The sequence below is a fragment of the Megascapheus bottae genome, chromosome 3 (assembly GCF_031878675.1).
Source record: "Megascapheus bottae isolate mThoBot1 chromosome 3, mThoBot2.hap1, whole genome shotgun sequence".
In the NCBI taxonomy this organism is placed as follows: Eukaryota; Metazoa; Chordata; class Mammalia; order Rodentia; family Geomyidae; genus Megascapheus; species Megascapheus bottae.
The window spans coordinates 13,337,542-13,354,828 of NC_143511.1; the positions used below are offsets into that span (position 1 = coordinate 13,337,542).

Here is a 17,287-nt window from a genome sequence, read left to right on the forward strand (position 1 = left end):
ACTAGGGTTATAGACATGAGCCACCAGCACCTGGCTTATTTTGCTTTTTATCTATATTTCCCACCTCATATCTTCCGCCAGAGGGCAGAAACTGAACTTTATTTCCTCAAGGCAGTACATGGAAATTAAAAATGAAATCTTCCCCTGACTTTTTGGCTGTAAAAAAAAATCTCTGACCTGTTTATTTGATAGCAGATCTTAAGAGCCCCATATCGGGAATTCTGCTTCCCCTTAGGAAGGGATGCCCACAGAGAGGCCAAGAAGCATCTGATCAGACAAACCTTGCCAGGTTCATATCTCCACTTACCAGGTGTTAGCTTAGATCTTTTTTGTCCAGTCAGATTTCTACATTGTTGTTCATGCTTACACAATGATTTATAAAAGAGCAGACGGGTAGGGTCTAGAGAGCATTTAGGGAGAGAACCTATAGGAATGATTGAAGGTCAGTGTACCCAGAGAGCATGGAGAATCTGTGCCCTCCCCCTACCTGCCTGTTCATCTGTAGCTTTTGTAATTTTCTGTATAACAAACTGGTAACTATAAATGGAATTAATGGAACCCAAAGAGGGGTTGTTTAACCACAAATAAACAGGATTTTTAATCATAAACACAGGATAAACACCCTAGTGGCTTATGACTGGCATCTGAATTGGGGTGAGGGCAGTCTTGGGGACTGAACCCTCATGTGTGGAATCTGATGTTATAATCAGGTAGAGTGTTATAATGGCACTGAATTAGAGACACCCAACTGGTGTCACTGCCAATGTGAAGAATAACTCTTAAACATGTTTGGAGTCAGAAGTGTTTGTGTGTATTATAAACATGAAATAGGTGAAATTGAGTACATGTTATGCTTCAAACTTACCATAAAGATATAGCATAGGAAATTAATATTTTATTTTAATTAATTTTGGCTTTTGAGACAACTAAATCTGTGTCCTTGTGAAGTAAACTCAGGCAGGCCTGAAAGCCCTGATCTTCCTGCCTCATCCTCCTGAGTGTGGGGATTACATCACCAGTATAGTCTCCATCTTAGATAAGTTTAGAAGTATTAATATAATTTTAATATTTTTGAAATATAAAATGATAATATCTAATAATAGTTTTCAATATTTTAGGACAGAGCCCTCACATAAAGTCAAATCTACTCTGGGGAAGTCTTCGGAGCCTGTGGCGGGCAGTGAATAGTCCACTCTTTGATTTCCAAGGAGATCCTGCTCAGCAAGGTGGAACCCTCATTTTAGGTCCAGGTGAGTGAGTATCAAAATCCACCAGGGCATCCATGGCTTACAAACCTGTAATCCTAGTTACTCAGGAGGCTGAGATCTGAGAATCATAGTTCAGAGCCAGCCCCGGTAGAAAACTCCATGAAACTCATACTTCCAGTTACCTATCCAAAAGCCAGAGAGTGTACTGTGGTTCAAAGTGCTAGAACATGAGCTATGGGCAAAAAAAAGCTGAGGGACAAGACGTGGGTCCTGAGTTCAAGCCCCAGGATCAGCATCAAAATAAAATTTAAAAGATCTAGGAACTTCTTGTTTCCTCTATAAGTCCAAAGGCCACCCACGTTCTCCTTAGCAACAAATATTGTATAAAAATGGCATCTTGTTAGGCAGCAGTGGCTCAGGATGCTGAAATCTGAGGATAATGGTTGGGAGCCATCTCAGGATGTCTGTGAGACTCTTGTCTCCACTAAACTACCAGAAAAGGAGTGGAAGAGCTGTTGCTCAAGTGGCAGAGCACTAGCCTTGAACAAAAAGAAGCTCAGGGATGGTGCCCAAGACCAGCACCAAAAAAGAAAAAAAAAGGTAGAGGGGGCCACTCCCTAGTAGGGTGTCTGTTTTCATAGGCTCCCCCTGTTGTTGTTGGGGCTTTTTTCCAGAGGTTTCTTTGTCTTTTGATGTCTATATGAGTGGCCATCATATAGTGCAGGGCTGAGTGCAGGGATTTGGGATAGGAAAAGTCAGCTGTGAGATGGTAATTGGTATGTGACTATTACATTCCTTTACAAAGCTCAGTGGAGGCTAAGAACTATTGCTTCTTAGGAGAGTGAGTACAGGTTCAGCATGCAAGAGGCCCTGGGCTCTAGACTCAGCACAATACACACACACACACACACACACACACACACACACACACATCAATAGCTCAGTGGAGATGAGCATCTCTGAATAAGGGAGAATCATCATCAAGTCCTTTTTTCATCCTAGCAAAACTAGGAAATTCATATAGTACCAGACAGCAAATCAAAGCCAGTGACAGTGCCTTTAATGAGAATTACTAAGACTGGATTGGGTCACTTGAGATTCTTTGGCTGCACAAGCTCAGTGAGGGGAGTTGGGCAAATACTGCATATCACAATGCCAAAAAGCCTTCGCTGTGTTGTAAACTGTTTTTTCTTGGTTCTTCTTCCTCTTTAAAATTATCCACATTAGTGAGCATAGGTTATAAGAGCTATAAAATTAATATTTACTTTTATAACTTTGAGATTTTGAAAAAGCTTTAGAAAAGAGGATTTTGAGTATTCTTTGTCCTTTTTTCTTTTTCTTTTTCTTTTTTTTTGGTGGGTTGTGGGGCTTGAACTCTGGCCTGGGAGCTGTCCCTGAGCTCTTCAGTTCAAGGCTACTGCCCTACCCTTGAGCCAAGCCCCACTTCCCATTTTTTTAGAGGTTAGTTGGAGATAAAAGTCTCAGGTCCTTTTGTGCCGGGGTTGGCTTGGAACCTTGATCCTCAGATCTCAGCCTCCTGAGGAGCAAGGATTATGGGCTTGAGCCACCTCACCTGGCTTTCTTCTTCTTCCTTCTTCTTCTTCCTTCTTCCTCCTTCTTCTCCTTCTCTTTACTACTACTTCTTCTTCTTCCTTCTTCCTTCTTCCTTCTTCCTTCTTCCTTCTTCCTCTTCCTTCCTCCTCCTCCTCCTCCTTCTTCTTTTTCTTCGTTTGACTATTAGTCTGTTTCTACCAGTACTGGGATTTGAACTCAGGGCCTGGACATTGTCAGCTTTTAAGCTGTTATTCTACCACTTGAGTCATACCTTCACTTCTCTTTCCCTCCCTCCCTCCCACCTACCCTTCCTCTCATCTCCATCTTTCTCCCTCTTTCTCTTTCTCTCTCCCTCTCCATCTGTCTTCCTTCCTTCCTTCCTTCCTTCCTTCCTTCCTTCCTTCCTCCCTCCCTCCCTCCCTCCCTCCCCCCCTTTCCCTCCCTTCCTCCCTTCCTCCCTCCCTCCCTCCCTTTCTTCCTTCCTTTCTGTCTTTCTGTCTTTCTTTCTTTCTCCTTTCTGCCTGCCCTTGCCTGCCCTTGCCTGCCCTTACCTGCCCTTGCCTGCCCTCCCTTCCTTCCTTCTTTCTTCCTTCCTTTTCTGCAGAGGTTTGGACTTGGGGCCTGGACATTGATCTTAAGCTCTTTCACTCACGGCTAGTTCTCTGTCACTTGCTTGTTAATTGGGAAATTAACTACCCTTTCCTGCCTGGGCTGGCTTTGAAACAGGATCCTCAAGTCTCCACCTCCTGAATAGCTAAGCCTGAGCCACTAGGCCCTGGCTTGCAGCTATCATCTTCCTTTCCTTCCCTCTCATTAATTTCTACTAGGTACACAAGCTTCTTTTAGAATCTCTTTTAGACTGGGGTGATAGCTCAGAGCATATGCTTCCTGGGTTTAAAGTTGAAAATGAATCCAACTGATTTGCTCCCAGTGCTACTGAGCTGTTTCTGCTTTTGTTTGGTAGTATCAGTTGAACCCAGGGCCTCACACAAGTGGTTTTGCTCTGCACTACACCCTAGGTTAGAAGTAGGTTTTTGTGGGGCCAGGAGTTTGGCCTAGTGGTTAAAGTGGCTTGCCTAGCATGCACAAAGACCCGGGTTCAATTCCTCAGTACCACATACATAGAAAAAAGCCGGAAGTGGTGCTGAGGCTCATGTGGTAGAGCTCTAGCCTTGAGAAAGTCCAAGGACAGGGCTCAGGCCCTGAGCTCAAGCCCAGGACTGGCAAAAAAAAAAAAAAAGAAGTAGGTTTTGTTTTGTTTCCTTTTGCAGTGCTGGGAATTGAACTTGGGAATTGCATAGCACGCAGGTGCTATAATACTGAAGTACTTGCCGAGCCCTCAAAGCCATATTTTTGAATGACTTTAATTTCTATCCTCAGACCTAGAAGAGGCTATGTTTTGAGTTCTTTCCTTCCAGGTTTCAGAACCACTTAAAGTGCCTGGAGTGGGCTGCTTGTGTACTTGTGCTGAGTTGGGAACGCACTTAAGAGAATGTTTGTTTATGCTACACATTGAAAAAATGTAACTCATCCAAAGAACAGAGCTAGGTGTATATACTTACACAAATCTACAATCATGGCTAACCTTGTATTCCTTTTTGCCTTATTTGATCATCAACCAACTTCTGGTATCTAGTTTGGTGATGTAATGTGTGTAGCAAATGAATACAATGAAGAAAACATGCCAGTTAATCTCAAGTTAATATCTGGTTTTGATTCACAAAATCTAAAGTATAATTATCAGTTATTTGAGCAGACGCAGGGATTGTGGACCTTTAAGTGTACTATAAGTGACTTTCTTAATATCTTGTTTTTGAACCTATTTGAGGATAGGTTTCTAAACAACCTATTAAATCAGTATTTGAAGGCAAGTGCTAGTTACACACACCTATAATCCTAGCTAACTATGAAGTTGAGACCTGGAGGATCTTGGTTTGAAGCCAGCCTGGACAGGAAAAGTCTGAGAGCCTCTGCTTCCAATTGGCCATCAAAATGTTGGACTAAAAGCATGGCTCAAGTGGAAGAGTGCCAACTATAAGCAAACAAGCCCTCTGAATTCAAGTCCTACTACTGGCACACACAAAAAATGTTGTTAGGTGTGTGTGTTCTGTTTTGTTTTGCTTTCCTTTGTTTTCTAGTGCTGGGGATCAAACTCAGGGAGCTGAGTGTGCTAAGCAAGCATTCTGTCACTATGAGTATGTTTTTTGAAGCAAGTGGTTGATTTGTTTCATTATTGCATTTAAGTAATACATGTGACTTTTGAGCTTATATCTATATTCCATGTTCTGCTTGTCTAACATGACATTTTATTTAATTTTATTTGGTAGCCTAACAGAATGTTATAATTTAAGAATCTTTCCTGTTAGAGCTCATATCACATTAAATAACTTATTTAACTTGTCATGCTTTATTGCCATAATTTAAAATTATTGTGACAAAATCTAGTGAATATAATGTTCTCCAAGTAATTAGATTTTTTCTTTGGACCAATTAAAATTTGAAAAGCTTCTTTGATTCTAATAAGCAATAAATCTAATGAGTAATACTTAATATGCAACATCAACATTTTAATTTTATTCTCTTCTAGGTAACAACATCCATTTTATACACCGTGATAGGAATAGGTTGGATCACAAACCTATAAACTCTGTTTTACAGCTTGTAGGGGTTCAGCAGGTGAACTTTACAAGCAGACCTTCAGTTATCCACGTGTAATTCATATGGAAATCTTCAGCTTACAAATGGGCCTTTAAAATTATGAAATGTTATGAACACTACTGCTAAAATTATAGAATATTCATTCAATAAGATGTTTTCAGCAGTTAAAATATATAAAGGGAAAATATATTTTTATTCAGTGCAAAAAAAGCAGTTAACAGTGTTACTGTTAACAGTGTAACCATTTTTTGTATGGACATATTTATATTTGTGTATGCCTAAAGGAAAGACAGGAAATATGCTGCCATAGTATTGCCAGCATGACAAGAGTTGTGGTAATTTTGCTTTCTTTTCCAAACTTCTGTATTTCTCACTTGTTCTCTAGTTAACATGACTGATTATTTTTTGGTCAGGAAAAGATCTTTGAACTTTATAAAACAAAGAGCCTGCCTGTATAAGACTTTCCCTCCACAAATGTGTACATTACACAGGCACCACAGGCCACTCTTCCATTTTAACTATTTCTCTTAGAGGAAATGAAAACGAAAACCTGCATAAAGCCAGCATCCAAAGCACCTGAGCACCACACCCTGGCCCCACCAGCTACTTTATAGGACTTTTGAGTGGAATGAAGGTAGTTACAGAGAGAAATAACTGGTTTCATTTTTGTTGTTGTTACTGTTTTGTTTTAATGCAGAGCTGGAGGTCAAACCCAACTCTGGAATCTGGGGAGTTTCACATTTTCTGTGTAATGAGCTAAATAAAGCTCCAGCCCTGACTGTATTGGAAATACATGTTGTTTTAAGCATCCGCAATAAGGAATTCTAGCATTTACAAGGCACTGGTCTATCACTAGATCACTAGCGATGCATTCAAATACATACACAGAACATTTTTCGTGTGTGTGTGTGTGTGTGTGTGTGTGTGTGTGTGTCTGTCTGTCTGTCTGTCTGTCTGTCTGTCTGTCTCTCTGTCTCTCTGTGTCTTGGCACTGACAGCATGTGGCCACATGCTCTCCCGTGGCTTGTTTAATCATGGTTTGGACTTTACTTGAGGCGTTTAGCTGGCTAATTGGAGTGAGCAAGTCTCACAGAGTTTCCTGCCTGATGTGATTTTGAACTTAAATCCTCAGATCTCAGCCTCTTGTGTAGCTTAGATTACAAGCATGAACCACTGGCAACTGAAGCAGCAGTATTCATTTGAAATGAGCATTTTAAGAATTGTTTAAAACTCTAGGGGCTGGGAATTAGGCCTAGTGGTAGAGTGCTTGCCTAGCATGCACAAAGACCCAGGTTCAATTCCTCGGTACCACATACATAGGAAAAAAAGCCGGAAGTGGTGCTGAAGCTCAAGTGGTAGAGTGCTAGCCTTGAGAGAGAAAGTCCAAGGACAGTGTTCAGACCCTGAGTCCAAGCCCAGGACTGGCAAAAAAAAAAAAACAACTTTAGGACATTGTAACTTAAATATGCACTGTGGCTTGCTTGTACTTTTCTAGGTAAGTGCTTGTTCTCATCCATCCCAAGTTACATTTATTTAGAGAACTCCTGTCATGTTTCATTCTTCTAGAAGCTTTATATGTTTGCTTGGGAGTAACCCAGAAATTGTGACAAAAAAATACAAAGTCAATATTAATTGTTAATTAGCAGCAACTATAATACTGCTTTGAACCTATAATATTTTATATGAAACATATACAGTCATCAGTATATTTAATACTTCCAAATATTTGAATATATTTTTATATGTTTTAAATCAATAAAATTGCAATTTCACTTAAGCTAGTTTGTGCTTTTTTTTTTTTGGCATTACTGGAAATTGAACTCAGTCTCATGCTGGCCAGGGAGGTGCTCTATCACTTTCGCTCTTATTTTTTGTTTTTGTTTTTTGGTGGTTCATGGGGCTTGAACTTGGCCTGGATGCTGTCCCTGAGCTCTTCAGCTCAAGGCTACGGCCCTACCCTTGAGCCAAGCCCCACTTCCCATTTTCTAGAGGTTAATTGGAGATAAGAGTCTCAGGTCTTTTTGTTCCAGGGCTGGCCTTGAACCTTGATCCTCAGATCTCAGCCTTCTGAGTAGCTAGGATTACAGGCGTGAGCCACTGCCACCGTGTCCAGCTTTGTTGTTTGTTTTTATTTTTGTTTTTGTCGTTGTTGGTCATGGGGCTTAAATTCTGGGCCTGAGTGCTATCCCTGAGCTCTTCAGCTCTAGGTTAGTATTCTACCACTTGAGCCACAGCACTACTTCTGGTTTTGGTTGGGTTAATTTGAGATAAGTGTCTCGCAGACTTTCATGCCTAGGCTGGCTTTGAACCTCAGTCCTCAGATCTCAGCCTCCTGAGTAGCTAGGATTATAGGTGTGAGTCACCAGCATCCAACTTTGCTCTAGTTATTTTTCAAGCAGGTCTCATGTTTCTTCCAGGCTGTCCTGTACCTGAAGGTCTCCCTCTTGGCTGAGATGACAGGTACTCACTTCCATTCCCAACATTGTAAGTCCTAGACTCACAGGTATACACCACCATGCCTGGCTCAAATGAATATATTTAACATAAAATTATACCTGGGTATAGTGGCAATATACCCCTAGTCCCAGGTACTCAGAAAGCTGAGACAGGAGGATCATTTGAATCTGAGTTTAGAACCAGCCTGAGCAACATGAAAAGATCCATGTGCTATGAACTATTACTTCTAAGCCTAATCATGTACTAAATTTCCATTTTTGAAAATATGTAGTATATATTAAATTACTGGATAAAGGGTTAAATGGATTGGAATATAATAACCCCACAATCATAACTAATATGAGTCAGTTATTTTAAAATACTGGATAAAAAGAATATTAGGCTGGGGTGTGATAGAGTGCTTGGCGGCTTGCATGTTTGGGACCCTAGGAGCATCTTCAGTATTGAAAAAAAGAACAATGAATCTAACATATTGTGGTGCGAATGATTTGCCAAGCAGTGTACAACTAGTTGCTTTACACACATTTGCTATGTAGAATTGCTGAGGTCTAGAGCATTGTTCAAGCCAGTCCTATGGCTTGAACTCAGGGCCTGGGTGTTGTCCTTGAGCTTCTTTTGCTTAAGGCTAGCCCTCTACCACATGAGCCACAGGTCTATTTCTAGCATTTTTGACTATTTGCTGGAAATAGAACATATCATGGACTTCCCTGCCTGACCTGGCTTTGAACCGCAATCCTCCAATCTCAGCCTTCTGAGTAGCTAGGATTACAGGTATGAGCCACCAGTGCCTGACAAATTGTTGTTATTGTCAGTACCATTCAAATTTTACAGATTTTTTTTTTCAAATTCAGTTTATAAGTAAGTTCCCACAAGGGTCAAAAATAGACACACAAACCAGGCTGGTGTCCTTGTTTGAGGCCATAGACTGCTCTAAGAAGCAGTAGGAGAATTAGTTCTTGACCAAATACCTGGACAATAGGCACTAAAACTACAGCTGGGTGCTGGTGGCTCAGGCCTGCAATCCTAGCTACTCAAGAGTTTGACATCTGTGGATTACAGTCCAAAGTCAGCCTAGGAGGTCCTAACCTCTAATTAACCACCAGAAAACTGGAAGTAGCTTTATGTCAAAATGATAGAGCACTAGCTCTGTGCAAAAGAGCTCAGGGGAAGTACCCAGGCTTCAAGTTCAAGCCCCAAGACTGACAAAACTCCTAAAGATCTTTGCGTAGTGACTTATGTAGGACCTATGCTGAGAGCTGAGACTTCTATAACTTTAGAATAAGGTCAGATCCTGGCATAAGCCAGGAGCCCAGCAAGGTAATAATTGTGAGGATTCTGCTATGAACTTCTCTGCCAACAAAAGTCTAACATCAAAATAAGTTAATTTTTAAAATCATCACTAAGAGCCATATGTGATGATGCATACACCTATAGTTTCAGCTGATAGGAGGCTGAGGCATGAGGATCCCATGAGCCCACCAATTGGAGATGAGCCTGGCCAACAGCAGAAACACTGTCCTAAAAGAATCCAGCAGGATTATAGCTCAGTGGTACTACATATACTTAGCATACATGAGCTCCTGGGATTGAGCCTCAAACCAAAAGGAAAAAAAAAAGTTCACATTCTTGTTTTAGGAACCTGGGGTATAGCCCAGTGATAGATTGAATAACAATGTACAAGGTCCTGGGTTCCATCCATTGCATAGCAAAACAATGAAAAATTAAAAACTAAAATCAGCTGAGTGCTAGTAGCTTACATCTATAATCCTGACTATTCAGGAGGCTGACATCTGAGGATCATGGTTCAAAGCCAGCCCAAGCAGGGAAGACTGTGAGACTCTTGTCTCCAATAAACCATCAGAAAACTGGAAGTGGAGTTGTGGCTCAAAGTGGTAGAATACTAGCCTTGGGCAAAATTGCTCAGGGACACTGCCCAGGCGCTGAGCTCAAACAGCTTCATGACTAACCAAAGTAGTAGAGTGCTAACCTTTAATGAGAGTTCGGGGACAGTGCCCATTCAAGCCCCATGACCAGCCAAAAAAAAATAATAAAAAGTCTTTGTACTTTCCTGCCCAAGCTGGTTTCATATACCAATTCCAAACCTCAGTCTTCTGAGTCGGATTATAGGTATGAGCAATTGGCACCTGGCTCTAAGGACGTGTGTGTTTCATTGTGATATTTCCATATAAGCATATAATGTACTTTGACTATATTTATTTCCTTATTTCTTTTCGTTTCGTTTTGGTTTTTGCCAGTCATGGGGCTTGGACTTTCTCAAGGGTAGAGCTCTACTACTTGAGCCATAGTACCACTTCTAGCTTTTTCTGTGTATGTGGTACCCAAGAGTAGAACCCAGGGCTTTGTGCATGCTAGGCAAGCACTCTACCACTAGACTATAATCCCAGCCTTATTACTTTCCTACCCCATGTTACCACCTTTTTTCCCCCTTTTGGTACCAGTCCTAAGGCTTGGTGTGTCCCTAAGCTTCTTTTGCTCAAAGCTAGGGCTCTGCACATGAGCCACAGCTCCACTTATGGCTTTTTGCTAGTTTAGTGAAGGTAAATTGCCCCACAGAGGGCCATGAGTTTGGCCCAGTGGTAAAGTGCTTGCCCAGCATGCACCAAGATCCAGGTTCCATTCCTGGTACCACATACATAGAAAAGCCAGAAGTGGTTCTGTGGCTCAAGTGGTAGAGCTCTAGCCTTGAGAAAAGCCCAAGAACAGTACTCAGGCCCTGAGGCAAAAAAATTGCCTCACAGACTTTCCTGCCTATCCTGGCTTTGAACAGCAGTCATCAGATCTCAGCCTCCTGAGTGGCTAAGATTACAGGCATGAGCCACCCATACCCAGGCAACTTTTTTCTTAATAGTATTTTTGTTTCTTTGTTCTGTGTCAGTTCTGGGGCTTAAACTTAGGGCCTGGGCACTGTCCCTGAGCTTTTGTCCATAAGGCTAGCACTCTTCCACTTGAGCCACAGCTTCACTTTTTTGGTGCTTCATTGGAGATAAGAGTCTCATAGACTTTCATACGTAGGCTGGCTTTGAATTTCTTGAGTATCTAGGATTACAGGCATGAACCACCAGTTCCCCGCTTTTTATAGTATTTTTGAAGGGGCAGTAATGGGGTTTGAACTCAGGGTTTCCTGCTTGCTAGGCAGGTATACTCTGCTGACTTAGCCATACTTCCAGCCCTTTGTGCATTTGGGGAATAGAGTCTTTTTTTTTTCCCCGTGGTCAGCCTGGACAGCAATTTTCCCATGTAAGTTCCCCCATACAGTTAGAATGATAGTCATGAGATACCATGGTCTTGAACTACAATCTTCTCAGTCTCTACCCCTCAAATTGCTGGAATGACAGATATGAACCACCATACCTAGATGATCAGCCCTTTTAAACTTTTGAGTCGAGAGACTTGCTAAGTTCCCCAGGTTGGCCTAGAATTCACTATCTTGCCTCAGCCTCCTGAGTAGCTGGGACTACAGTCATGCATCATCAAATCTTGCCCAATTCCAAGATCTCTAACACATCTTGAAAATTAAGTAGTACCTAAGTCAAAGCCAAACCTTTGGAATTTCATTTCTGTCAAAGGTAAAGCATCTAATAGAGTGATTGCTCTTAATTCAGTTTAAAAACTCAACATGGGGGCTGGGAGTTTGGCCTAGGGGTAGAGTGCTTGCCTAGCATACATGAAGACCTAGGTTCGATTCCTTGGTACCACATACATAGAAAAAAAGCTGGAAGTGGTGCTGAGGCTCAAGGTAGAGCTGTAGCCTTGAGAAAGTCCAAGGATAGTGCTCAGGCCCTGAGCTCAAGCCCAGGACCAGCAAAAAAAGAAAAACCTAAACAAACAAAAAAAGCTCAACTTGGAAGGTAATAGTTTGTATTGTGGTGGTGAATGCAGATTTGAATGATAATAATGTTCACATTCCAACCTATGGAACATTTATGTACATAAAATTTGCCATTTTTGCCACCATTGTACAGTTCAGTGGCCATTAAGTACATTCACACTGTGCATAATCATCATCAACGTCTACCTCAGAAACCCACTTAATCTCATAATGACACTGTACCTTTAAGTAAAACCCTTTCTTCCCTCTTTTCATGGTCCCTGGACCACTGTTCTGCTGTTTCTTTATACATGACTATTTTGTATAAGTGAAATCAGAAGATATTTGCCCTTTTTATTTCTCTTAACTTAATGTCCCTAAAGATTTATCCAGGTAGCATGAGATAATGTTTTATTGTGTGTCTTATTTTCTTTATTCACCCATCATTAGATACCTGGGTTGTTCTACCCTTTGACTGTTGTGAATGAAGCTGCTATAAACACTGGCCAACCAGGACTTGCTGGCTGTTCTGTGCCCATATCTAGAAGTAGGATTTTTTACTTGACATGACTACTCTGAGTTTGATGTTATGAGGAGAGGCCCTGATGCTTTCCACAGTCCCTGTACTTCACTTCCATCACAAAGTCTCTAGTCTCTCCCCATTCTTGCCAACTCTTTGTGATTTCTGGGTGTTTTGATGACAAATGACAAGTTTTTTGTTTGTTTGTTTGGTTTGGTTTGGTTTTGGGTTTTTTTGTATGTGTGTGCTGGTCCTGGGGCTTCAATTCAGGGCCTGTGCACTGTCCCTGAGACTTTTTGTCTAGGCTAGCATTCCATCACCTGAACCACACATCTACTTCTGGTTTTTTGGTGGTTAATTGGAAATGAGAGCCTCAAAGACTTTCCTGTCGGAGCTGGCTTTGACATATGTTCTTCAGATCTCATCCTCATGAATAGTTAGTGCCTGGCTAGTAAATTGTTTTAATATGGAGTAAAGAAAAAATTATTTTCTTAGAAGCTAATGTCCAGTAATTAAAAAGAAAAAAAATAGATAAGCATGGCAGTATGCACTTAATGTTTTCCATCCTGGAACAGACATTAGCATTTAAAAGGTGTGCCTGATCCTCAGCTACAGGGGTCACTTGAACCCACAAATTAGAGAACAGTCTGGATAACACAAAAACAGAAAGAAAAGAAATGCAGGGAGAGAAGGGAAGGGGAGGAGAGAAGAGGGACAGAACGGAAGGGAGCTGGGCCCTAGATCTATGGTTCAAGAGGAAGATCTCTGGTTTTAAGCAGAAAAAGTTAAGAGCCTTCAGTTCAAGCTCCAGTACTGGAGTGTGTGTGCACACACAGACATAAACAGATAGACAGACAGACATAGACAGACAGACAGAGGTGGGGGGAGCCACCCGCAGCAATACAACAATATAAAATTGGAGACACCAAATTGCTGTTCTATAAGTCAACTGAAATTCATCTCAATGGTAATTTTTTTTTAAATAACTGGGTCTTATGTTTAAGTTTCTTTTATTTACTAAGTTCAAAGACTTGAGAGTGACTGGTATCCCCACAATAAATCTTTGAAGCTTTTAACAGATTATATGATTGAAACAACCTTACAACTAGGAAGGCATTAAAATTGAGCTCTTCAAAAAAAAATTGGAAGAAGCCAAAACAAAGCAAGTCATTGAAAGCTCAAATAGAACACAAGATTTGATTTTACAATTCTGTTACTTAGTGAGGAATGTCTTGATGGAGCTTCTGTTTTTGAAGGCATTAATGTAAATTTTGCACTAGACAGGAATTAAATGGAAGAAGACAGAAAATGGCCTGTAATTTTACAGCATTAGAATTGGTTGAAACATTCAGAATTGTATAAATGGAGAATTTGACAAGTGTAATTTTGTAAAAACTATGGTTGAAGAAAAGTACTCTGAATAGAAGCAAATGATAGTATCTGAAAATGTTAGGGCTGATATAGTTATGCTTTTAATATAAAAAAAGGAATTTGAAAATAGCCTCAATTTAGCAAAATTTATTCAGATTTGTCTGCTAGCACTTCAGTTACCTGCAGAGACAGAACCTTCTCAATTTGAAATATGCTCTCCAGGGAAAAGTCAAATGTAGAAATCAACAATTTCAAGTCATTTAAGTGTAAAGAACAGTTTTTGAGATTACTATTTTATTTTAAAATAAAAATAAAATTTTATATTAAAAGCATCATTTAGAAAAATGCCATGACATTGGCATTAGAGACAGATTCAGCTAAGAAGCAGACTAAGGAATTAAGTATGTGCTAATCATAATTGTGTTACACTGATCTCCAATGATATAAAGACTTTAAATTTTCATTTCACTTTATTTATTTTGTCATTCAGAGGGCTTGAAGTCAGGACCTGGGCACTCTTCTTGAGCTCTTTTGCTCAAGGCTAATATACTATCACTGTGAGATACAGCACCACTTCTGGTTTTCTTGTGGTTAATTGGAGATAAAAGTCTCACAGACTTTCTTGAGCCAGGCTGGCTTTGAACTAAGATCCTTGGATCTCAACCTCCTGAGTAAGCTAGGATGATAGGCATGAGCCACTGGCCCCTAGCTAAAATTTAATATTTTTATTTTACACATGCAGCAATGCAGTACATTGCTCTAATACTGGGCTATGCACCCAACCCCCACATTTTTCTTATTTATTTATTTATTTATTTATTTATTTATTTTTGCCAGCCATGGGCTTGAGCTCAGGGCCTGAGCACTGTCCTTGGAATTTCTCAAGGCTAGAGCTCTACCACTTTCAGCTTTTTTCTGTGTATGTGGTACCGACCGAGGAATCGGACCCAGGTCTTCGTGCATGCTAGGCAAGCACTCTACCACTAGGCCAAACTCCCAGCCCCCATATTTTTATTTTTTAAATAACCTATAAATTAAGTGATTTATAGGTCACCTAAATGAAAATAATTATCATTCAAATATTTCTAGAAATTATATGATTTTATTCATTTCTATGCCTATTTATATTCTCAATTTTACTGATAGGGACCATAAACTATCTGGTTACTTTATATTCACCTTCATTGATAGATAAAGCAAATCAAACAGTCATTAAACAAAGAATATTTGAACCATTCAATTAATAAGATCGGTTGAATGGATGAATGTAACTTGGAAACACTCATTGGTCTTAAACATACATAAAACATTAACAGAAACTAACAACATATTACCATTAAATCTCAACAAGAATCAAAATCAAGTTTCTACAGGCTATATTCTTTTGCAAGGCAACTGCTATTAGAAATACCTAACAGAGGCCAGGAGTTTGGTCTAGTGGTAGAGTGCTTGTCTAGCATGTACAAAGACCTGGGTTTGATTCCTCAGTACCACATACACAGAAAAAGCCAGAAGTGATGCTGTGACTCAAGTGATAGAGCACAGTGCCTTGAGGAAAGCCCAAGAACAGCTCAGACCCTGAGTTCAGTCCCCAAGACTGGCAAAAACAAAAAAGAAAACAAAGAAATACCTAAAAGAAAATAAAATGATACCACATTCAGAAAGTAAAATCCTTATAGTCTTAACTCTCTTGCATCCTCCCTCCCTTCTTTTCTCTTTCCTTCTCTTTCTGGTAGAGATGGGGTCAAACCCAGACTTTATACGTTCTAGGCCACCACTCAGTCATTGAGCTACTTTTTCATTCTTTGGATTTAGATGACAAAATCTTGCATAGGTCAGGTTAGCCTTGAACTATCAATCCACCTAGCTTTACCTACCAAGTGCTGGGATTACAGACATGTACTACTTTACCACATCCATCTTCTTCATACCCTGGAGTAGATTTTGTTTTGTCTTGTTTTATATTGAGGTGCTGGGAAGAACCCAAGACTTGGTGAATGGTACATAATTGCTCTACCACTGAGCAACATCTAGCCTATACCTACTCTTACATTAATAAACAATACCAGTATGATCATTACATATCATATATATGTACCAAAACTGTCAAACTATTCACCATAAATGCATATAATTATTTATAGATAAAATAATGCAACAAAACAGAAACTTATATAATAGTTATTAGAGGGTAGAACTAGATGATAATGATAGTATTTGTGGAATTCCTCAAAAACACTATTTTAGGGCTTAAAGCTTAGCTCATATGGCAAATTCAAACTCCAGTACCACAAGTGAAACCCAGTGATAGGTTTTGAAAAGAAGTCACTTGCTGGTGTCTCATGACTGTAATCCTAGCTACTCTAGATGCTGAAATCCAGAGGATTTAACTGAAGCCAACCAGAGCAGAAAAGTCAGCAAGGCTTCATCTCCAAAAGAACTAGCAAAATAACTAGCAAACTTCATATTCAAAATAATTAACAAATACTACTGGAGATGTGTCACAAGTACTAAGGACCATCCAAGCGAGTAAGTAGCCCTCAGTTTACACTCTGGTACTGTCAAAAAGACTGGTGGGGGAAGGAAATAAGGAAGGGAAAGATAGTGGGAGGGAGGAAAAGAAAAGAATAAAGGCTGAAAATTAACGGATTGTACATTGCACTTTAAGGATGTTTGGAAAAGGCCACAAAATAAGCTCATATAAAAGCAAAGTAACATGGGTTGGGGATTTAGCTCAGTGGAAAAGCATTTTCCTGGCAAGCGTAAGACCCTGAGTTCAGTTTCTCAGCTCTGAAAAAAGGAAAAAAGAATATAGTAAAGGAAAACTGTCAGATAGTAAATGGAAAGTTCAAGCAAAGTGATTGCTCTGATAAGCCAAAATTTGGTAATAAAGTAGACAAACATGGCAAAACTGAAAGAAGGTGGGAAAAATACTATCACTAGGGGACAGAATTGTAGCATAGCAGAGATTTAAAATATTCAGAACAACTTTAACAATAGATATGAAAATATTTTCAAGTAATTTTTTCACAAGTCTAAAGAAACAAAATACTTCTATGTCCTTTTAACCATTAAAAGAAAAAAATGAGCCAGGCGTTGGTGGCTCATGCCTGTAATCCTAGTTACTCAAGAGGCTGAAATCTGAGGATCACAGTTTGAAGCCAGCCTGAGCAGGAACTTCTGTGAGATTCTTATCTCCAATTAACCATTAAAAAGCTAGAGGCAGGGCTGTGTCTCAAGTGATAGAGTTCTAGCCTTGTGTACAAAAGCTCAGGAACAGGCCCTAAGTTCAAACTCCAGGACTAGCATATACACATGCACACACACTATACAATGTGTACAATAAAGAAAGATTAACAACCAAAATTCATCAGATGTTGCTCTGTAGCCCAGGCTGGCCTGGAATTTGCAATCCTTCATTAGCTTGTATGCTCTAGGAGCACCAGCTAATTAAATCATTTTTATAAAAAGATAACATAGTAACCTAAATGGGAAAAGTTACAACCTCTACAAAGTTAGCGGAGATAAAGGATGAGACCTCCTTCACCTCACACCATCTGCAAATTCAGGGTTCTCAAAACCATAATAAAAGATCTGATCATTCTCTAGAAGAACCTATTTAACACACCAGAAGCTCTTATAATCAGTTACAATTTGTGATAGGAAAAGACTAAAAATTCTTCAGAAGAT

The 17,287-nt window shown here is 39.9% G+C and overlaps 1 protein-coding gene across 2 annotated transcripts in view; it reads left to right on the plus strand.

Moving 5' to 3' along the window:
* Positions 1 to 17,287, plus strand: part of Prxl2c (peroxiredoxin like 2C) — a 79,796-nt gene that overhangs the window by 11,441 nt on the left and 51,068 nt on the right. Inside the window, exons 5-6 of one of the 2 annotated variants that reach the window (XM_090329569.1) lie at positions 1,119 to 1,250; positions 5,350 to 7,147. In XM_090329569.1, coding sequence (XP_090185695.1) covers positions 1,119 to 1,250; positions 5,350 to 5,477 — 260 coding nt within the window. In that variant the 3' untranslated portion in view covers positions 5,478 to 7,147. Of the gene's footprint in view, positions 1 to 1,118; positions 1,251 to 5,349; positions 7,148 to 17,287 lie in introns of those variants that run through there. The other variant, XM_090329570.1, reaches the window with a different exon arrangement.